We start from the raw sequence: 24,545 nt of genomic DNA, 5'->3' as shown, positions 1-24,545 counted from the left end.
TTACTTAGGCAAAGTAATTACTAAATTGCATTTGTAAAATACACATATCACACATATATATTGAATCACACAGATCAAAGTTTGTTTTGATCATATGTTCTGCTGTTCAGTTTTGGTTACAAACATATCTACATGTAAATTCCTTATTTAATGGAAAGTAATTATCAAATAAAAATATTATTAAGGAGGCAATGTATATTACATATAGAAGGACAGATTCTGTTCATCCTTCCTGGTTCAAAATCGCACTGGAAATTGTGGGAATGTTCATTCATCTCTCTGTGCTCACTTCCCTCATCTTTACAGTGGGGATAATGATAATATTACTAACCTCATCATTTTGTTGTGAGAGTTAAACGAAGTAATGCATGTTGAACATTTAGCGCATATGAAGCACTCATTAAACTTCATCTATTTTTAAAAAATAATAATTAAAAAATAATTTAAACCTAGGTGTGCTGAAATTAATTATGCATTAATTGTAAGGCAAAAAGTAGAAATATCAATTATTGCAGTATATACATTTATATATAAAATATATGAAAATTAGTACCCAACTTTTTCTAATTTCTATAAATAGGAAATAATTTATCACATTTCCTAAGTTCACATTTTACAGTTATTTTGTGAATTGTCATTATTTATATATTTGAACTAATGAATTTTATTAAGTATAGTCTCTGAGTATATTGGTTAAATTCCTGATCATCATTTTACTCTCATTCAATATTTTAAATTTATCAGATATCTCAACATGGAAAACTAAGTCTACTCTTTAGAATTAAAAAAATCAGCAGTTCTCTGACAAATTTGTACTTGTACTTCCTTATTTAGTTTAACTTTGGTTTTCTGCCAAGACCCTGGCAGGTCATTTTGTCCTGTCCAAAGAGTCCATGAAGACATTTGGTCCATGCCAAAAGTCCTTGATATTTGGTGCTGTCCAAAACCATTTGGCATGAAACAAGTATGCTCATGGACATTTTGGACGGGACCAAATTTCAAGGAGCTTTCGATATGGACAAAATGTCTTACAGACATTTTAGATAGGACCAAATGTCTACTAACTCAGGCTTTTACTAAAGCCCTCTGACACAACAAATTCAAAGCTTAACCCTATTATACCATTAAAATTTTAGCTACTCAAGATCTATTGGAATTCAGAGCAGTTGAAAGCAACTAACAACTTATTCCTTATCTGGAATAATTTGTTTTTTGAAACAATATTAAATGCTTAACTACATAGAACTCTTGGCACACTAAAAAAAGAAAAATACTAAAGCTTCTGTTCAGGATAAGATGCATTTAAAAATTATTTCCCTATATATGTGTGTACCTGTAATTATGTGTGTGTAAATTAACATTATCAGCACACACAAAATAGTTTTGGCAGATTCCTGAACATATTATAGAACTGAAATATTCTCTAAAAAATCTCAGCAGGACTTTGACTTGATACACACATGCATTGTCCAGCTCTAACATTGGAATGTTCTGTTATTTTTTTATGGTTCTAATATGTCGTTGTCCATTTGTAATGCAGTGTGTTGTACTTTTGGATGATAAAATGAGAATTAATATTTTTGAACACAATTTTGCCAGGAATGAATGACTAAAGAGTAACATGAAGGCATAAACATTTTAGTGAAACCAAACAAAATCTATGAAGTTTCTTCCTAGCAAACAAAACTCAATTATGAAATATATATTCTAATCAGAGCCCTTAAAATATTTAATTTTTGTTTTATTTTTACCTTTCAGATAACCTAGGTTTGAGAAGTGAACTATGAGTTCACTACTCATTTCTGGACTTTTTACTATAACTTAATCTTAACAGGTGGTTGTCTTCATCTTTTTATGCCTTCATTCATTTGTTTCTGACACTGATATAAAATGATGACCAATTTGTTCTCCTATTTTAGGGCTACCAGAGACCAAGCCACTACATTGCAACTCAAGGTAAAACTTTGCCTTAAAAAATGTAATAGAATAACCGAACTTGCTTAATTATCCATATGGCTTTTTTTTTTTTTTTTGCAATTTTATCTGAATTAATGGGGGAAAAAATCAGCTCTTCTGATTAAACTGTTCTTTATTTGTATGATACAAATTGCTTTATCTGGTTAAAATATGTATAAAGTAAAGCTTGATTTATTTTTTAAATTAAAACTAAGAGAGAAGCTGCTGGTACATTTTGAGATTTGGTTCTTTGTATCCTGATGTCCCAGAGCACTAATCAACAGTGCTGGGCAGAGAAATTACTTATTTTTGATGAAAGCATGTGAGATCTCATCTTGTCTGAGGTGCCTGTTTTCTGTTGGCCTGGCATGTAATGGTACCCAAGACCAACATTGTTTTAATGAGATGCTGGACTGTCTTGCAGCAATTTTTTTTACAGCCAAGACTGAGACAAAACAAACAGCTAAAGGGAACTCAGTCAAGTTCATTCTTCATGGAAAATAAGAAGTAAAGAATTCTTGTTATAGTGGCACATTGGGGAGTAAAAGTATCCTGACAGTAACACCAAAACCACCTTGAGTTATCTCTTGAAATTGGCCACTGGCCATCAAAAGAGGAAACCTGCATATCTTATTTTATAAAAGAGGAAAGTAAAAAGGCTATTTTGCTTTTTTTGACAGAGGTCATTTTCTAAGTGTTTTTCACATGTCTTTGGAACAATTGAGTTTAATTGTAAACTCTTTACAGTTAGAAGGATCATCCATGAATAACTAGAATAATATTCTAGTTTCATGGTATGGGGTAGGGTATAGCCCAGTAGATGCTTTTGCACTTTGGCAATGATACTATAAGATTAGAATGTATCCTCATATATGGTAATTCTTCATTAACCCCTAAACATGCACTATTTATAAATGCTGTGTGTATATTTAATTGGTAATATGCGCTGCTTGGTTGATGGTGGCATGACATTTCCTATTCTCACATTTATTTTGAAAATGGATTAAAGTAATTTAATGATAGATATAAGTACCCTAGAAACTAGTGATATCTTCTGAATTTTAAAATATAGAAGTCAAATTGAAAAAAAAACCAAACTTATACATGCCTATGTTTTGCCTATAGTGTGAATTTAGATACAAACTGAATTTAAGTACTTTCAGTGACATTTTGTGTTAGACCTTTAATTTTTTTTTGTTTGTGTAGTTTATATTGCTTTTTATTTTATCTAAACTTCTTACTAACTACCAAATTTCTCTGATAACATAATATTCAAAAGAATTTTTTTTCATAGGCCCAGTTCATGAAACAGTATATGATTTCTGGAGAATGATCTGGCAAGAGCAGTCTGCCTGCATTGTGATGGTTACAAATTTAGTTGAAGTTGGCCGGGTAAGAAGAAAAAAAATCTGTGTGTCATAAAATATGAGAATAAGTTGAATAGCAAAACATAACACACTTAAAATAGAATATCATTTAAATGTTTGAAAAAAATTCGTAGGCATGGCATTTCAAATGAGTGCTCCTAAGTGAGTCTTTGATGGCCCAGAAGTTACTTGATTTCTTATTTACTAATAAAATAAGCTTTGATTTTATACTAGAATCTAATTGCATTATCAGGCTTGTATATTTTTATGAGATTACACACAGTCTTTCTATTTATTGTGGAACAGATTCTTTTGTCTCATTTAGGGATTTCTAAAGTGTCTTTTAACTGTGACCTGAGGAGTTATCACTGAAATTAAATCATTTTGGTTAATGTGTATTATATACTCAGGTCCACCTGTATATACTTTCTGTTATTTAGGTTAAGTGCTATAAATACTGGCCTGATGATACTGAAGTTTATGGTGACTTCAAAGTAACTTGTGTAGAAATGGAACCACTTGCTGAATATGTAGTTAGAACATTCACCCTGGAAAGAGTAAGTACCCTGAAGTTCTACAAAAATATGTATATTGAAACTTTTTTTTTCCTTTACTGTCAAGATTTGTTTTGATGATGCTATAAAATCCATCCATCCATCCATTCAGTCATTCATTCTATAAATATTTATCTGAGAGCATAACATGTGCCAGGCATGTTTCTAAACTTCCAGACACATTAAATCCATGCTCTTTGTTGAGCTTATGATCTAATGAGGGGAGACAGGCAATAATAATAAATAAGCAAGGACATCATATATTAAGCAAAGTACTATTGATAAAAATTATGCTGGGAATGGAAGTGGGGAACATTGCTGTGATAGAGGAAGGAAGGGTTTACAGTTTTAAAAGGATGGTCAGGAAAGGACTCGTGGAGAAAGTAACATATGAGTAAGGGCTTGAAGAAAGTGAGGAAGTGAGTGATATAACTATATCCCACGGAAGGATTATATCCCAGCGAGGTGCTCCCAGATGGAGGGAAGAGTCATTTCAGAGACCCAGAGGCATGATATCCCTATCATAACGAGAAACAGCCAGTGGTCTGGGGTATTCAGAAATGGGTATGTGAAGAGAAAAGAAAGATGAGATAAAGTCAGAGAAATCACAGAGCCAGATAAGTGAGACTTTGTGAGCCACTATGATGAGTTTAGTTTGTAAAAGTAAAAGTAGGGAGCCACTGGAAGGTTTGAGCCCAGGAGTAACATGATCTGACTTTTATTTTTAACAGGATCAGGAAGACTAAAGCAGAGTGGGCAGTGTAAGTGCACAGAAGTAAGACATAGAAGCAACGATATTGTTGCAGAAAAGTTTAATAAATTTGACTACACAAAAGTGTGAAATCATCTGTATCAAAAAACTTAAATCTAAAAAGTGCACATACAATAAAAAATTGTAATTATTTAATATTCTTAATTCATAGCATTAATACAAGTAGAAAGGAATACTAGAATTCCCAAAGAAAAGCAACTGCTAAGATGCCTATTAAAAATGTTTAACCTCATATACTGATACACCATTTTGTATTTTCAAATCAGCAGGCTCTTTTTTAAAAAAGAGTAATTATTCTTAAAAAAGAATAATAATCCCCATTGATTTTAAGGGTATGGGTATTTTAAGAGACAGACGTTCTCATATGTTGCTGATCGCAGTTAAATTGCCATAAACCCTCTGTAAATCAGTAAAGCGTATATCTACAGAGCTTTAAAATATTGATGTCCTTTGACAAAGAATTTTACCTTCCATGAATCTCTCCTAAGGAATTTATTTAAAATATAATGACTTCATATATAGTCCTAGAAAATTATAGATAGCCATAAATATCCAGCAATATATAGTTAAATTACATATCTATGATCTAGAAATACCACTCTTTACAAATGACATTTATAAGTGATTTTATCAACATAAAAATTAGAGGAAATATTAAATGGAAAGTACCATTATACAGAACGACATAATTATGATTATCACAACTATAAAATATGTATGAAAATTTCTTAGACAAATCAAGTACAGCAAAATAAGCAAAGATATAGGAGATTTCAAGAAAAGACATCAAGTTTGATTTAATGAATAACTATATCCCATTATTATGGAAAGAGAGAATATAAATATGCATTCTTCTTGTAAGTTAATGAAGCTCTAAGTAAAAATCAGTCATGAAGTTAGTCATAAAGAAAACCTGAACATAGAAAACAAATTCAAGGTGTTTCCAAAATCCAATGGAAACTAACAAATCACTAAGCAAACAATCTCCCACATTAGTCTCCTAGAAATCACCAAAGCCTTTTCTGAATAATCCTTGAATGAACTATTGCCCCAAAACTAAAACTAAATTGTAAAGATAAACAATTTTATATCAAAATTTCCCACAAGTTATCCTATGAGAAAAATATATATCCAAAAATGATTCCTTTTTTGAAAGGCAGGCTAAAATCTTGTGGAAAAAATTGTTGAACTAGAAAATCAGGAAAAAAACAACAATAAAACAAAGGAAAATTAAATATAAAACAAACACAAAGATGAATAAATTTAATCAAAAAGCTATTCCCTTGAAAAGATCAATAAAGTAACTAAACCACTGTCAATTCCAAATGAGGAACAATCAAAACAAATTATGTAATCTTAGACAACACAAAAGGGATATAACTACAGTTATACTTTTATTAGGAAAAAATGTGAAAATATTATGTGCAAACTTAGAGATAGGTATTTTAGTCTAGATACACAGATATTCTAGCAAGCTGTAATTTCCATAATTTGTCCCAAGGAGTTAGAAATCTGAACAGATGATAGAAGAAACTAGAATGAGTGTTAAAACTGGCCATTAAAATTGCATTTTGATTTCATAATTGAGGTATCCTTAATCTTGAAAGTAACTAATGAATACCTAATTCTTAAGTTAAACTATTTAGGCTATAGAAAACCATTAAAACCAACTAAATATATTTTAAAAGCTAGCATAATTGTAACAACAGAATCACATAAAGATAGCACCCTTAGCTCTTCTTTGTCTCTCACCTCTTTCTCTTTCCCAAGTATGCACACACATACACACACATTGCAGACCAATTCCATTCAAGAACATGTATAGCACAGGGGAATATACACAAGATCTTATGGTAGCTCACAGAGAAAAAAATGTGACAGTGAATATATGTATGTTCATGTATAACTGAAAAATTGTGCTCTACACTAGAATTTGACACAACATTGTAAAATGATTATAAATCAATAAAAAATGTTAAAAAAAAGAACATGTATGAAAAAAACTTCAAAATAAAATACTGAAAATTTGAATCCAGCAGTGAATTAAGAAATGATCACAACATGATTGATCATGATTATGTTTTAAGAAGGCAAGGATATCACAACTGTGGTAGGAAATCTAGCAGGATATTTCATTATCTCAGTGCATTAAAGGAAGAAAACCATATGATTTTATTAATAGATATTGTAATGCACTTAATTTTATTTAAAAGACATTTATAGTAATACTCTAATTATATTAGAAAAATAAGGAGACTTCCTAAACATGATAAAGATAATGCAACAATAACTAGTAGCATCCACATTAAGGAGTGAAAAATTAAAGGCACTGCAGTTATAATCAGGAACGCAATGTGGATAATCATCCTCACTAATAGTCAACACTTTTGGAAGCTCTAGCAAATGAAATAAGACAACAGAAGAAACACATGGGAAAACTATTAAAAAGGACAAAATTATTTTTAGGTGTAATGATTTTATACCAAGAAAACTAGAGATAATATTTTTAAATGGAACTAGTAATTATTTAAAGTGACTAACTCAAGATAAGTATTCATGAATCTTAGCTTTCCTTCATGTTAGCAATAAACAGAAATAGATACTAAAAATCTCTTTCACAATAATAAAAAATTCTGAAGTAGCTAGACTATATTTAATAAGATGCAGATCCTAAGTGAATAAAACTAGTGTATTGAATGGCATAAAATAAGATGTGAATAAATGGAGACAGGCACTGTGCCCCAGAATTGGAATACTTGGAATTAATACTACATTATGGATTTAATGCAGTACTAATTGTAACATCATTGGGGCTTTATTTAAATTTTATTTTCTTGTTATTTAGAAATAATAAAATGCTAAAAAAGAGGATTTTTTTGAAAACCACATATTTGAAAATTACTTAGGAAAATTTAAGTTAAAACATATGATAAGGGAATATGCACTGTCAGATAGTAAAACTTTCTAAAAAGAGCAAAGTCTCTTTGTCTAAAATCAGATCTTTGAACAATTATGGCCTTCCTTACTAGAACTGACTTGAAAAGTAGTAGAGAAAGTGTTTTTTCATGTGCGTGATTTCACGGTGATGTTTATCATAGTCACGTCTATACTTATTTGTTGAGCCCTGCTTTGTGTAGGGTATTGTGCAAAGAACAGGAATGAAAAAGAATCGTAAGATATGATTACTGGCTTCCAAGGTTTTGGTGATACTGGTCTATATAGAATAGACTCTAAAGACAAACTTGCTAAATTTAGCTCATTTGTTTCATGCAATCTTTCTACCTTTTCTGATGGAACAAGTGAGATTGAGATTTCACAGAGAGCTCACAGTAGAGCTGAGAACACAGAGATTATAGTGGGGTTTTGGGGACTACAGACTGCACTGTTACTACAATTTACAGGCTTCTTTTAACAAAGAGGATGGGAAAATCTTTGAAATGTGCATTTAAAGGGTTTTCTTAAATTAACCCAATAGGAAAGAGGCACAACAAGGGATGATTTGCTTCTTTCGTTTTGTATTTTCTTTTTCTTTTTTTTTTTTTTGCTATTTGCTATTTGCTATAAATAATCCTCTGTGTGCTGAGACTTTGCACAGTTAAGAAAAATAGTCTGCCCAAAGAACAGCTTAGCTGTCTGTATAGTTTTACAAGCCAATCTAGAGTAGCAGTGTTCTGGAAAATCCCTACATACCATGCCTCAAAACCATTTTCAACATGGATAAGCAAAGCATTAAAACCTCTTTGTGAGGTGAGAAGCTAGAAACTTGCTTTTATACACCTCTTGAGAACTCAGTGCATTGGGTCAATAGGACAGCATTTTAACTTCCCATTTCTTCCTTTTCCCCTAATAATTTTATATATTGTCATTCCAAGTAAGAAACAGACTGTCAAGGTAAATAAAATTTACCCAGCCTTATAGAACTGAGTAAGACTTGTAATTTGCTTTCTTTGGCAGTTGTCTGAAGATGAAGGTAAGCTCGCCATGTCAGCATCCTTTTTCAGAAAAAGTATGATCTTTGATAAATTTCTCCTTTTTTTCATGGTCATTTAGGTCAAGTACCCATGGTTGTCTTTAATGGCTTTATTTTGGTCCTCTTGAAAACACTTCTTTACATGTTTGCACAGAGAGGGTACAATGAGATCCGTGAGGTTAAGCAGTTCCATTTCACCGGCTGGCCTGACCACGGCGTGCCCTACCACGCTACAGGGCTTCTTTCCTTTATCCGACGAGTCAAGTTCTCCAACCCTCCCAGCGCTGGCCCGATCGTTGTGCACTGCAGGTGAGTGGTGGTCCAAATGGCATTGACTGTGTGCAGCTAGCTTTTTTTTTTTTAAGTATCAAGACAAGGCTTTTAGGACTCTACTTCAATTTAAAAAAAAAAAAAAAAAAGACTAGGCTTTTAAGCACAAAAACTAATGCACGCTTATGAGGTTCCAGCTTGCCTGTACTACAGACAAGGTAAAACAGCAATGAAATAAAAGTTAACTCTAGGGAGGATATAAAATAAAAACTTCAGAAATAAATACATTCATCCTAATGTGTGTAGTGTTGTCCATAATTGCAAATGTAGAAACTCTGCCTTTTAGTGGCAACATCTGTGTGTGCGTGTATTTTAATCGCTCTTACAAATCCCACATTGTATGGAATGGTAGGTAAAGATAGAGATTTCTTGCCAATCTAGTAAATTCTCAATAGAATCCCAGCTTTTAAAACTAAATTTGAGACATACAGAGTTACTAAATGGCCTAAATTGCAAGAATTTGTGCTGTAAAACAGCTATTTAAGAATTAAAAAAAAACCCATCCATCAGAGGTCCTTGAAAACTATATCAGTGAAATCCAGCAAATATATACCAGGAAAAATGTGAGTATTATCCAGACTTTCTTCTGATTAGAAATTTCTCTTAAAACAAGCATTCAGAGACACTAAAAGCAAATTACGTGGCCTCATTTTGAGATATGAACAGAAAGATATATACTCAATCTGAAAAGCTTGTCCTAAATGCTGCACACCGTTCTCAGTCAAATACTATCCCCTCTAAGCTACATAATAGATGGTTGTGCTTAAGCGTTTTTTTTTTTCCTTTCTGAAAATCCAGCCTATTCAGTATTTAAATGACCACATATAAAAGGGGAAAAATAAAATGCAGAGAATGAAATAAAAGTAAGGCATCTCATTAGGAGTAGATATTGTGTACCCTGAAAAAAAAATCTGCAATTCAGTCCTCAGTCTTCCTCAAGAAATCTGATGTACTCTTCAATTACTTTCCTGTCTCAAACCGTGAGAACAGTGATTGAAGAGATGGTGGGCAAAAGAAGAAATAGATAGCCACATTATCTTTTACTTAAATTTCTTAAAGAACAGCGAGTTTAAGAGAAGTGACCAAATCTAGACAATAAAGAAATAATGTTAATAGTCTATCTATGCATTTAGAAAATGAGATAAATGGGTTCTTAATTCTGGGGTATCTTGACATATCATAGAGGTTTACTTTCGTATGTATTGCTTGCTTCAGAAGTGCTCCGAGATTCTCAGATTCTCTCTTGAAAGAGAAGTGTCATTTTCTATTTACACTCGGGTATCTGAATTTATGGAAAAAAGGAAGCTGACTACAAAGTGAATTTTGCCCTAAAAATCCCAACTACATCTTGTTTGCCCCATTGACTTCTATATATAAAATTGGAGAAATATTCCCAATGAGTAAAATAATTGACAGTATATTATGATTAAACTACTGAATTAATTACAGTAAGATAGTGCATCTTTGTGACCTGTTAAGAATTATGTTTTATACCTAACAATTCATTTTCATTTTTATCTTCAGATCACCATTCAAATATTCTTTCCACTGTTGGTCTCCTCCCCATTGATAACTACCATTGTCTTCCCCACGCTCACTGTTAACACTGCCCCTGAATTGGGACTCCTCAGATGTTCCATTTAAAGGTTTTGGAATTCATGTTCTTTTGCCTTGATATTTACAAGAGTCTGTCTGACTAAGAGAGTAAACTGGCATTCTAGCATTTTGCCAGAGTACCCATCAACTACATGAATATGAGTCTTTCAATCTCAGGTTAAATTTTAAAGCATGAATCCACTCCTTGGTCAAGTCTATGAGCTTGAAATTTATGTAAAATGAAGACTGTTTAAGAGAGCTATGGAACTTGAGCGACATGGATACATTTATTTTCTAAACACAATTTGATTTACAAAGTTATGTTTTTTCACTTGGAACTCTTGTTCCGATCTTCAGTTTACAACAAAGCAGATACTCTACATGAAGTTATTTGTTCATTAATAAGTGTTTACACAGTACATACAAATTATATCTTGTACTTTGTTTAATCAATTTTATTCCACTTATTTGAAAATCAGAAGGATCTTCAAGTTTGCATAGACATGCTTCCTGCAATTCTTTAGATATGTTTATTTTTCAGTGCTGGTGCTGGTCGAACTGGTTGTTACATTGTGATTGACATCATGCTGGACATGGCTGAAAGAGAGGGAGTCGTTGACATCTACAACTGTGTCAAAGCCTTAAGATCTCGTCGCATCAATATGGTCCAGACAGAGGTATACTGAGTCATCGAGTGGCCTTGTTTTGTTTGCCTCCCAACATTTATCAAACTAAATAGTAGATGTTTTTCACATCAACTCAATATAAGCTCATCAAGTCATATAGAAAAATATTGGTGTTTTTATTAATATCTTATATGAAGAAGATTCTTTGTATTATCTACCTTTGATGATAGAAAATTTTTATTAAAATATTATGAAATTTTTTCTTTTCTTTTTTTTGATAGGAACAGTACATTTTTATTCATGATGCCATTTTAGAAGCCTGCTTATGTGGGGAAACTGCCATACCCGTCTGTGAATTTAAAGCTGCATATTTTGATATGATTAGAATAGACTCCCAGACAAACTCTTCACATCTTAAAGATGAATTCCAGGTATGTACTATGTCTAGGACTTCTTTTGTGAGCAACTTACTACAATTTGTTCTGGGCATTCTTAATTCTTCTAAGGAAGGTCTTTCAAGTCAAATTTATAACCTCTGACCCTATTTTAAGTATAATATAATACCCATCTCTTCTATTATACATATTACAGAGTCACTTCTGTATTAATGAGCTCATATCTGCTGTATCTTGAAGGGCAAATGAGTTCAGACTGAGGGAAAAGTATAGGGGAAGGTATTATAAAAGTCAAGTTTAGTGATAATTTGTGTGTATTTGCAACTTTTTTTTAAATGCAGTCTCACAGGTTTTGACCTGTGTCACTCACAATGTGAGATCAAGCACATTAATAATAATTGCCAAAGTTTTTGCTACACATTTTCTCTAAATAACCCAAAGGTTTTCAGTGCCCTTAAAACATCCCTAAAGCTCTGTGACTATGTAGTCAAGAATAGCTCTAGAAAAACCTAATATTTGATTCTCTGCCCAGTGCGGTTTCCAACATGCCACACACAGCACGTCTTCAAATATGGCATACCAAAGTGTTATTACGAATGATACCTTTGATGACGGGCCATCATTGTGGGCCACTCTGATTGTATTTACCTTGGTGAGGCGATACATTTTGCAGGTAGCTATTTTGTTTAGCTTCCCTTTTCTCTTTAAAAAGAGGCACACTGAACAATGTGTGTATTGTTTCTTTGTCACTTCTCAGGCTTCATTAGCTTTAACTACCAACTCTATCAGCCTGTCATCGTGGCAAATGCCATTGCCTTGCACAAATCCTTCACTTTCTACTTGGCCTCCTAAATACTTGATGGATCTGTGTTATGCTATTAAATGGGTCACTGTCTTTTAACCTGGGTTTGCTTTTCTTTTTAGACCTTGAATTCAGTCACCCCTCGACTACAAGCCGAAGACTGCAGTATAGCATGCCTGCCAAGGAACCATGACAAGAACCGTTTCATGGACATGCTGCCACCTGACAGATGTCTGCCTTTTTTAATTACAATTGATGGGGAGAGTAGTAACTACATCAATGCTGCTCTTATGGACGTAAGAGACTGCTCTCTTTGTTACTGTAAAGTGTTATGAAAAGCTGCAAAATCGATGAACACTGGCTGGTTTTCTTTTCAAGAAAATTAAAATGGCCTAAAAAGGAAAATTGTAAGCTTTCACTGAAATGCAAAAAAAATTTTTGAGGGTGATTTTGAATTTCCCCTACAGTGATTCTTAAGCACTATAAATTTTAGGCTTTATTATAAATTTGATGCTTAATTATCAGTTACTATACCCTGTACAGGAAATATTTTCAGGTGATATTTTTCATCCTATTTTCAGGAAAGTGAATCACGCTTATCTATTTTGAATACAGTTAGTAATGAATTTTTAAAATTACAGAATGCCATATTCTACTGAAGTTGTGTTAATCTGAACATTTTTATCTCTGACATTTAATATTCCAGTAATTTATAGCTAATTTGTTTTATTGGTTATTAATTGAGACTATATATAAATAACTAGGGAAGGCATGGAAGATACCATGTTAACACACTGATCATAACGAAAGAGCTCTTTTGCCCCACCCCAAACTTCATAAACTCTAGATGGTAGAGTATGTATTCAGCATATTAGCATCCCACAGACAGAACAGCATGGAAAGAGAATTTTAAATTAGTCTTTGACGATCTTGTTCTGCTTACCTTGGGAAGAAACAGGAAGGATGTCAAGTTCAGAGTCCTTTTAGTTTATCACCTTCATTCATAAACATTTCCAGTTTTTGCCCGTTAGCCTATGAAACCATAGCAAGGAGAAATTAGATGTCAGGGTTCATTCCTGGGTGACTGATAATGAAGCTTTCTAAGTTATTGCTCCTATTGTGTTTTCCAAAATTAGCTTCTGATAGTAGAGACTTAGAAAACCCCACATTACACTTCTAACTTTTACCAAGTTGCTTTGTTCCTTTTTATTCTACAGAGCAGAATAGTTTAAAGGCAAGCTCAAATGGAAAGTTGCCATTCTTGCTGTGCCCAGAGTCTTGCCTAGTCATTAATCATATCCTCTGAAACCTCATTGGATCCTCATTTTACTTCTTCCTATTTTAATTGTCTGGAAAGACAAACATACTAAATACAGAGAAAACACACAGACCTTTTTGTTTCTGAGTCAGTCTAGATTTGGGGTGAAAAAAGCTGTGTGAAAAAGGGAAAGAGAAAACTTTAGGAAAGATATTGATGATGCATGTGTTTGAGATCTTGTTTGTCTTTTGGCATCTTTTTCAAATTTTTCTTAATTTCCAGGTTGTTTTTTAGTCGATATGAAGACTGAACCTTGCATTCTACCCATTCCTGTTCTCTATGTAATTCCCTGTGATTCAACAAAGATGTATTTTATAGTCGAAACTGCTCTGTGGGTTTAGAGTGTAGTTGGGGCTTCAGAAGAGTCAGGTTTGGCCTGGGTAATAAGAATGGGGTTCATTGGTCAACACCCCCCCTCCTGCCTCCCCTCTATCCCATCATATGTGTCCTGCACCTTTTCCCATGCCTGTGAAGAATTAGGAGTTAAGGCCAAGGATTCTGCAAATTCAAAGCCTTAGATGAGCTCTTGCACTTCGGAAAGGAATAGGAAATCTTCAGTTTTTCCCATATCATCATCTCCTCGTCCATCTCCCCGCCCCTGTGCCTTAAAAAATGAATAAAAAGCTTTTAGCCTCCTTTGACTTACTTTCCCATGGAGCAGACATTTAATTGGAAGGAAAGCTTACTTCTATCTTCTGATCCTTTCTCATGAGCCTTCATACCTTTCTGAGGAGGGCACTCACCCCAGTGGCAGGTACAACTTTGTGAGGTCTTAAGAACATTTAGAAGCAGCTGGTGAATTACCACCTCTTCAGATTTATCCCGTAGTCTTCCATGGAGTGAGATGCTATGTTAGCAGCATTTCCCAAATGGTGATAGGATCTACGAAGTTCAAAGACCAGTTTCTACACTGATGTTAAGACCCTTGAAAAACTAAGGAGTAGTATGATACAAATGTGTTAGGAGATCACAATTTTTATCAGTCGGAAATCTATCTCAGGCAACTGTCGAGTATTATTTTTTAAAAAACAATTAGTGTAACTTATTACACGGAAATGTTTATTTCTATTTTAGTGTAGATCATTAGTCTGTAGAATGACAGATTGCCCAGGACAGATAAGTATATCCCCTCCTTCTAGAAAGAGATAATGTGTTGTGTCCCAGGCAATTGGCATTTGGTAAACAAGGGATCATTCTCTCTTAGGTGGGGCCAGGGTGTGCATTGGTTTTATTCTCTGGCACTTGAAAAATCCTAAATGACTGAAAACTATCATTCTGACCATTGATATATATTAGAAATGCACAAAAAACTGTGGGAAGTAGATTGCCTGCAAGATGTGCAGAATATGCCAGTAATATCCATGTAATATAAAAACAAGAGTTTGAAACATATTTGTTTTTTCTTATTTGGAGTGGAGGAGAGCCAAACAGTTACATAACAGTGGGTAGAAAATAGACAGACAGACAGAGATACACACCCCCCCCAGGGAATTTTATGCCTTCAGCTCGCAGACTGATTTCCTTTGGAAAACTGAAACATGAAGGATCTTAATCTCAAGAAATTCTTTAGTTCCTTCTTGTATTTGTCCTATATTTACTTTTCTTCACAAAATAAAACTTAAATTCTTGGCTTGGATTACTGCTGAGGCATCAAGGTCATACCATTAGTCTGACTACCAGTTGCAGTGCATTCTAGTGGTCCAAATCTTTTATGCTGTGGCTTAAGTAGTAGGTTGGCTCCATCTCCATGTGAAGTTATGGTGATGTACTGGTTCTGCATTGAAGTGTATTGAGTCTCCTTGTACAATTGATTACTCATTTTAAGTTCTTATGTTTCTCCATCTCCCTTGTATTTTCACAGAGCTACAGGCAACCAGCTGCTTTCATCGTCACACAATACCCTCTGCCAAACACTGTGAAAGACTTCTGGAGATTAGTGTATGATTATGGCTGTACCTCCATTGTGATGTTAAATGAAGTCGACTTGTCCCAGGTTAATGGTTATAGGTTGCTTTTGTGTACTTAAACGTATCTTAATAAAGTAGTGATAAAATGCTAAAATCTGCTTTATATTACCCTAGTTAGAAAAAAGATGCTCATTTTCTTTTTCTTTCAAAACATTCATCCTTTAGGGCTGCCCTCAGTACTGGCCAGAAGAAGGGATGCTACGATATGGCCCAATCCAAGTGGAATGTATGTCTTGTTCAATGGATTGTGATGTGATAAACCGGATTTTCAGGATATGCAATCTAACAAGAGTAAGTGGTTAATTATTTTAACTTTGCTGATCCAGAACAGGTGATCATAACCATTATAGGGTATAATTCCATTCAGACAAAAGAGAGAGAGTAAAATTAATTGGCATTGCATAATCAGTCCCAAAGCTAGTAATTATCTTACGCCTTAGGACTAGAATAAAAATGCATTCTAAAAACAGGAAAGCAGAAATGCTGGAAGCTAGGTTTACTGGTCCGCTACTAGCCTAATGTATCCCATCTGGAAATCCAAATTCAGATGCCCTGGTTCAAATGAGTTTGATTGGGCCTGGCCCCTGAGTATGTGTAGACTTATCTCAAGGTTGACTGTTTTATTAGCATTGCTGTCCAGTGCAGAAGAAGCATACAATTGAAAACCAAGAATATAATAATAAGGACAGAGAAGAAACATATGTCAGATCAGTCATTATAGAAGGGTTCCAGGTCACTATTCCAACTTCTGCGTATAAGAGAGAGCCCCAGGCATGAAGGAAAAAGTAAATGACAGCCATCACTGATGCTCCTCCTACAATTCATCTACAATTTGATTCTAAGTGTCCCAGCATCTGGCTCTGCCCAGATGTATACCTAGATCGTGTGCTGCAACCACTGCGACTTTTCTCTGTAGCAAAGCAGCAACTGTGTCCCTCAGGAGTCTTTCTTTCCTTGACTCTTCATGTGTTTTGCAATCAGTGACAAATTAAATGTGGGGGTCTCTCCTTCAAAAAACCAGAAATTACTAATAAAACTGTTTAGATTATGTAACCACATAGCAAGCAGAATTTGAAAAGAAGACATTACCAACTCCTATGAAATTATGCTCACATTAAAGACAAAGATTACTCTTTTTTAGAGCAGCAGTTCTATGTATGTGTATTATTTTAAGTGTGTGAATAGGACTGTCATGTTTCAGTGTTTCTCACATCAAAATGGCTATATGTGTTTCTGGTTAATAAGTCTATATGTATATAAGTAAAGAATAAAATCATATCCAACTCTATTGCTCATTTCAGTAGGAAAAAAAGGATAACTTCAATCATGTCATAATATTCATGCATATCTTAGATGTTAATTTAAAAGGATCTCATTATGTCTGCACATCTGTTACAGTATGGTTCTAGTAATATTTTAGCTGAGAAACCATAGCAGCTAAACTAAGAAAGTAAGGCTTGTCTGTTAATTGAACTGTTTATATGAAAAATATTCTAGAAACAGGAACTGAAATTTATGTTACATTTTTTGGTCAGCATATTTGTTTATCTTCCTCTATATTTGATATTCTGGACCTTATTAGTGCATGATTTTTCTTTGTGTTCCCAATCTCATTATTTAATATCATTCACCTTACCAAATATTTAGTATGAGCCAACTGGAGCCTGGGAGTTATACCAGGCAGTTCCTTGTTCTATCAAAAGATGTGTATGTAAGCCCTTGCCATGTGGATGCCTAGTGATATGACTCACTCACACATTACAAATTCTTCTTTACATTTTCATTTGAGGGCTTAAGTTCTCCATTCATTTATTCAACAACGCTATTATTTAGAAAGTATTTTGCTAGGTTCTAGTGATAGAGATTTGAGGGGAAAAAAGAGATTTTCTTGTCCTTAAAGAGTTTATATATTATCAGGGAAGACAAACATTAAACAACTTGTATAATTATTTATGTACAAATATATGAACTTTTGTAGAGGAAAAGTACAAAATGCTGAGTGTTTTGGGTGATCTGACATTGCTGGGTGATCAGAGAAGCCTTTGAGGTAGTGATATTTAAGTGATATTAAATTTGAAGAATTAGTAGGAGCGATTTGGGCATGGGGTAGCCAACTATCCTGGTTTACACAGAACAGAGAGGTTTCCCAGAACACATGAATTTCAGTGCAAAAACCAGAAAAGTCCAAGGCAAACCCAAGTTTGTTGGGGATTGAGGAGGACAAGCAAGAAGGAAATGTCCAAGGCAAAGGGGAGAGTATGTGCAAAGTCCTCAAGGCAAGAAATGACTTGATAGATTAAAAGGCCAGTGTGTCTAGAACTTGAGTTGAGTGTTAGAATAATGGGAAGTTGGAGAAAGAGGTGGAGCCTTATCTTATAGGTATTTTTAAGCCATGGCAGCAATTTGGATTTTATGCTAAGATCATGTGGAAGCCATTAAATGAGGAGACTGACAAGATCATATTTGCATTTCAAAATAATCATGATGTCTACTGTAAGATTGATTTGGAAGGTGATCAAAGTTTGTTCAGAGAGATCAACTAGGAGTAGTTATTATGATTTGTGATTGGGAGTAGTGGTCAGTGGTAATAAAGAGGAGATGAATTTGTAAGTTATTTAAGAAGTATAATCATAGGAATTGATTATTGGATATGGGGTGTGAGGGAGAAGCTTGTGAAAGGATAATTCTCATTTAAGTTAAAGTGTTTCTGCACTGGTATGTATATATTTTGAACTTACATCATCTAGACTCAGTCCAATGTCAGTGTCATTTATGTCAGGTGTAAACTGCTATGAAACTTTTACTTTGCAGTAAAAATTCTAGTCCCACTTTATTTACATAAAAATGCTTTTCCCTCTACAGCCACAGGAAGGTTATCTGATGGTGCAGCAATTTCAGTATCTAGGGTGGGCTTCTCATCGAGAAGTGCCTGGCTCCAAACGGTCCTTTTTGAAACTGATACTACAGGTGGAAAAATGGCAGGAGGAGTGCGAGGAAGGGGAGGGCCGGACGATCATCCACTGCCTGTGAGTATGGCGGCTGGGCGGGGCCACTGAGGGGCCGTGGTGCTCATTCCCACCTGAGCCTTCTTCACATTTTCCATCTTAAGAGAGTAACTGAGTCACATCTTACAGACCCCAAGTCAGTATTATTTTAAAACAGTCTTCCTGTTTCATGATTCTACAATTCATATTAAACTTTTGTATTTAAAAAATTATTATATAATTATTATATGATTTAAACTCTTCTGAACACTACTCTGAACAACTTTTCTGATTTACACTGTGTGCAAATCTAACAAAAGCTCAAAGCATCTAAGTTGCAACCCATGTGAAGCAAAATTAAAACACAAAGGGGAAACTTCAAAAGGTAATGTTTTCTTTTTTCTTTTTAATTTTTTATTGAAGTATAGTCAGTTACAATGTGTCAATTTCTGGTGTACAGCACAATATCCCAGTCAGGCATATACATACATATATTCGTTTTCATATTCTTTTTCATTAAAGGTTATTACAAGATATTGAATATTGTTCCCTGTGCTATAAAGAAACTTGGTTTCTTAAAATCTATTTTTATATATAATGGCTAACATTTGCAGATCTGAAACTCCCAAATTTATCCCTTCCCACCCCTTTTCCTCCAATAACCATAAGATTGTTTACTATGTCTGGGAGTCTGTTTCTGTTTTGTAGACGAGTTCATTAGTGTCCTCAGTTTTTCTTTAGAAAATTTTTTTTTAAGATTCCACATACGAGTGATATCATGGTCTTTTTCCTTCTCTTTCTGGTTTACTTCACTTGGAATGATGATCTCTAGGTCCATCCATGTTGCTACAAATGGCATTATTTTTTTCCTTTCCCAAACATACATGATTGCATGATCTATGGTCACCAAAACCTTCAATCTAAAATGCCTTTGCTTTCTTTGCTTTCAGAAATGGTGGTGGGCGAAGTGGCATGTTCTGTGCTATAGGCATTGTTGTCGAAATGGTTAAGCGGCAAAACGTTGTTGATGTGTTCCATGCAGTCAAGACACTAAGGAACAGCAAGCCAAACATGGTGGAAGCCCCGGTGAGTCACAGAGTCTTAGATGTAGAAAGGAGTGTAGTGATTAGTCAGTCATATACCTACTTGTTGATTTGACTTCATACCCACATTCTAGAGAATCAGATGTGTAAATGAGTCTTTGTGGTGACTCTCCTGCTTAATTGATGAATTGCCAAGTATTCCTCTCTACCCATATAAACTCAATTACATATCACATAAACTGCTAATGGTGAAGAACACTGTTTTCCCTTAATTTGGGAAATTTCTAGGATTTTTTTCTGTTGTGGGCAATAAATATTTGCTACAATAAACTTCGGTAAATGGCTTTATATTAAGAAAAATCCTGCTATCTAGGCTTTATTCTTGTTTATTTTTATTTCTTAAAGCATACTGAGTTAACTAGTGAAACGTCATTTTGAGGGATATACTCCTAGGTTGCATTAGCACTTTAGACACTCAATGTTTTTAAAGGGCAAATGAAATTTATTTTAGTCATTATCTATAATTACTTATTTCTGGTCGAATTATAAATTTTTTAACTATTGAGATCGACAGTTTTCAACTTTTACCAATTATAGAGCATAGTCCATATGATACAACTTGAATTTGCCAGGTCTCATAAAAACTGGACATGACTTACAAAATAAGAGCTGGTAGGTATATGTATGTAGGAGCTTCTCTGGTTGAAGCTATATGTAGAGTAAGAAAGAAAGTTAAACTCTAGCACATTTGACTTCTAAAGCAATGTCTGTGGGTTACACACATGTGCGTGGTGGGATGGGGTCGGGAGCAGCTGTGTAGTTTATGCTCACACAAGAGTAAACCAGAAAAACCAAAGCACTATTGTTGCTTCCCCTACCTTTATCAAGATGATCAGATAACTAAACTGAGCAATTCAATAAACCTTTAAAGTATTTTTACCACTTCCTGCTCATGGATTGTTCACACAAGAGGTGCACTGCTTCCTGAGACAAAATCTGAAGAGTTACATTTATGTTGTTTCACTTTTAAGAACAGTCACAGGCTTCTTCCCCGTCTGCAAGTCCTCAAACCCCTTCTACTCCAGCTCATACCTTAGGTTACTGCTCTTGTCCTGATAAGATGACATTGTTTTTTTTTGCACACCGGTGGGGGTGGTGATGGCAACAGAGGTGGAGACAGGAGGACAGATTTGAGCAATTTCTACGGTAGGACTCTCAAGTCTTTTTACAAAATGGATGGGTAATGATAAGTCTTTAAACTCTCTGCTGTCTGATGATTTCTTAATGTAAACTCTGCCTCTGTCTCTCAGATCAGGTCTTCTTAAAGTCATCAGTGAGATCACTTCTGGCTCAGAATTCAAATTTTACCTCCAGATTTAACTCATTTACCACCATTCCTTTTTTTAAAAAGTCTGTGGTTAAACTATGCCATTCTAGAACTTTCTAAAGAGTTAACTGTTTATTTTCATATCCATATCTCATGAATCCAGACTAGATGCCCAACCCTCTGATTTGTGTTTAATCAGGGTTGATGATTAGTTCAGTGTGCTGCTGAATTGAACTAAGTTTGGTAAGGAAATTTTGAGTGTAAACCAAATTGCTAGAGACTGATTAAAGAGACATAGCTGTTTGCAAGCACTTCTTGGTTCTGGAGATGCATTTGCCACAGTGGTAGTCTAATTTAAATCACACCTACACCTACTTGATAATCAGGGTAGGATTGATAAAGACCTCTTGGGGGACGTTTTTATTATCCTCATTTATTGCTCGAGATACCTGGAATTTCTTTTTTGAAATAGTATGCATTTTTAGATTGTTCTCTGTAATTAACCTGAATTTCACCCACTTGGACTGAGTTGGGAAATTTTTAATACATATTGTAAGTCATAATTTGCCATGCAGTCTCTCAATTTTTCTAAATTCTTCAAAGTGGAGCAACATACAGATGGACTCATCTGTATGGACTCAACAGAGGAAAGTCAGTTTTAACTCAAAAATTTTATTGCCAACCAAGTGTCAAATAAATAAAGGCAGGAGAAATAAACTGAGTAAATATAAGCTCAAAAAATTTAAGAACCACTAACCATTCTTGAAAAATTTACTTAAATACACTGATGAATGAAAAACAGTGTCAAATATTAAGAATTTGGGATCTTCACTAAACTTATGAAAATCATTTCATGCTGTATGTACATCAAATCATAATACACCTTAAACTTACACAGTGCTGTATGTCAACTGTATCTCAGTAAAGCTGGAAGAAAAAATTAAGACTTCGGAATTGTGAAGTGGCAGTTTGAAATGACTAGCTTTCTATTTTTGTTGCTAAGGAAAAAAATCTGAAGTGTGGAGAAGAATATTTGCACATGTTCCCTCCAGGATTATTTATAATAGAGAAAAAAATGCAATCTGATAGTCAAAAAATCCCTATGTTAGACTTTTATGTAGTATAGAAAATAGTGTTCAATAACATAAGAAAAAAATACATCATAATGTTAAAAAACAAAATAAAATATAACATTATATCCTCAGATATATGTATGTAATTATATTTATACTAAAGTGGTTATTATTTCAACCATGCATAAAAATGGACCAAAGTAAAACTCTGGTAGTATTTTAAAAGTTGCTTCTGATAACAGATTTATAGAAACTCTCTCTCTGTTCTTTATATTTTTGTACACTGGAAAAGTTTTCTGTAATTATCAGGTATTACTATTATGATCAAATACACAATATTGAAGTTTATTTTAATTTGGTATAAAATATGAGGCAAAGACAACATCTTTTTATATCAAGTTCCCTTTTCTTAAACAGCAATCATTAGACTCAAATGTAAAATATGTGTGCCTAGATGTTAAACTTGGATATAAAATAAAATTTTAAATTCTTGAATAATCTAAATTGAATGCCAAGTAATCATTTGGTAGCCGTTGTTCTTCATTATTCTCCTCTTTTTTTTAACTTTGCTCAACCCTTTTGTTTGAACATCCTCAGGAGCAGTACCGTTTCTGCTACGACGTAGCTCTGGAGTACCTGGAATCATCTTAGTTGGGTGAGACTTCACAGCACATCCAAACAGAAGCTGTTCGTCTGCTGAGCCAGCAGCTGTTGTACCTGTGACACCTGTGCAGAAAGATTTTCATGTGGGGGGTGGGAGGCTTTTACATTCGAGAGGTAAAAGTATTTTTCTTATGAAGTTGTGTATCTTAATAAAAAGGACTCAATTAGTTTCTATTACTGTATGAAAGCATCAACATTTCGTGCCACATAAATTATATTTAATAAGAAGCAGATTCAAATGAGAACTTATCAGTGTTTGTACAGTGAATATGCAGCCTTTTCTCTCCTGGTTTTGGTAGAGCAGCCACCACATGTTGCATGAATTCATACTTTCTGTGGCATTTTTCTCCCTTTTTTTAGGTAAAAGATGCTAAATCTTTTAAAGGAAAAAGAAAGAAAAGCTGTGCAAATTCATAGTAAAGTTCATTTTTTTATATGTTTCAAGTGTAGCAGATCTCTATATAAATATATAAATATATATAACTGGCTTATTTTCTTTTAATGTGCAATGATGGCTGGATCATTTGAAGTTCTTTTTAGAAAAAAACCATAAGCCAAAGATTCAAGTGTAAATATGTCTATATGGAGAAAGCACATTATATTTATTGGTTACTTACATTCCTTTTTTGATGGCTAAAATACCACCACAACACAATCATTTTTCTTTTCTGAAGAAAGCTTTTTCTTTCACTAAAATCAATTGTAAACGATTTTTGTAGATTATTTTTTGTATGTTTAGACTAAGTAGAGGATAAACTTTTTATTCATATACCAGGAAGCAATGTTCTTTATAGTGATTCTCTTGTGTACATGCTTGTGAATTAAATTTATGTAAAGCACCTTGGCAATTGGGTCTTTTAATGTAGGACCAAATTAAAACATTTTGCTGAAAATACATAATTTTTCATGATTTCATTAGGTCAGTAATGGTTTCGTGATCATATATGGGAACTGCACACATTCAATGGCCTTGCTGATGACTTGTGTAATGTTAAACATAGCCTTTAAGCAAGCATCATTTAAATTTTAAAGGAATTGGTCTTTTCAGCCTATGACCAAGTACTGGTCAATAAATCAAGATGGCAACATTTATGCTTTCAGGGTCAAGTTTTAGCAAACTGTAAACTGTCAGGGTGATCTAGTGTTTCTTTTGATGTTTACATGCACAAGCTTTGGGTTCTGAGCATAAACAAACAGTGTGAACAAACTGATGCCAGATTCCTGTTTTGTGCATTGTCACAGGATTCTCAAGTGAACCTTTCTAAATGTGGTCTTGTTCACGTGCTTCACGTAGCTATAGCTTCGCATCATCAGCTTGCAGTTTGTTATTGACTAAAGTATCCTCTTACTAGATTGCCAGTTCATGACATGGTGCTTATGAAGATTTAATTAAAGTAAGAGTGAAATAAAGTTTTTATAATTACAACAGTTACTGTTTGCACATCATTTTCTCCCCTTAGTTTTCATGCCTTCACTTCCAAATAAATAACCTAATCTCACTGATACTAGTAGACCACAAAAATTCTATTAAAAGTAAAACTGATGTCCAAGTACTAATTTCTTTCATTTTTGTTCTTTAAATTGAATTTCAAAAATTCCATATGAATGGGGAGAAAGAAAAAAGGCCAGAGATTGACATCCATTTTTTTTGAGTTGTTGCATTTGTATGTCACTATCCTTTTATGTAATAGATATTTCCTATTTCTTCCTTGTAACAAAGTTGACAAAGAATAATTATAATCCCTATTTTACTGATGATAAAATTGAAGCTAAGAAGGTAAATGATTTGTCAATAGATTCAA

At 33.9% G+C, this 24,545-nt stretch overlaps 1 protein-coding gene across 6 annotated transcripts in view; it reads left to right on the top strand.

The window, feature by feature from the left end:
- PTPRK (protein tyrosine phosphatase receptor type K) overlaps positions 1-24,171 on the top strand; it is a 510,442-nt gene extending 486,271 nt beyond the window's left edge. For 4 of the 6 annotated variants that reach the window (XM_006190873.3, XM_032484874.1, XM_006190872.3 and 1 more), the window contains 12 exons: positions 1,920-1,956; positions 3,251-3,348; positions 3,764-3,880; positions 8,774-8,928; positions 11,087-11,222; positions 11,453-11,602; positions 12,491-12,664; positions 15,548-15,679; positions 15,819-15,944; positions 18,516-18,679; positions 19,588-19,723; positions 22,678-22,816. In XM_006190873.3, coding sequence (XP_006190935.1) covers positions 1,920-1,956; positions 3,251-3,348; positions 3,764-3,880; positions 8,774-8,928; positions 11,087-11,222; positions 11,453-11,602; positions 12,491-12,664; positions 15,548-15,679; positions 15,819-15,944; positions 18,516-18,679; positions 19,588-19,723; positions 22,678-22,731 — 1,479 coding nt within the window. In that variant the 3' untranslated portion in view covers positions 22,732-22,816. Of the gene's footprint in view, positions 1-1,919; positions 1,957-3,250; positions 3,349-3,763; positions 3,881-8,773; positions 8,929-11,086; positions 11,223-11,452; positions 11,603-12,490; positions 12,665-15,547; positions 15,680-15,818; positions 15,945-18,515; positions 18,680-19,587; positions 19,724-22,677 lie in introns of all 6 variants that reach the window. The other 2 variants (XM_014564475.2, XM_006190871.3) reach the window with 1 other exon arrangement.
- Positions 24,172-24,545: the final 374 nt, after the last annotated feature.

Source organism: Camelus ferus, chromosome 8 (assembly GCF_009834535.1).
Source record: "Camelus ferus isolate YT-003-E chromosome 8, BCGSAC_Cfer_1.0, whole genome shotgun sequence".
Lineage (NCBI taxonomy): Eukaryota > Metazoa > Chordata > Mammalia > Artiodactyla > Camelidae > Camelus > Camelus ferus.
This window is presented reverse-complemented; position numbering and strand designations above follow the sequence as displayed.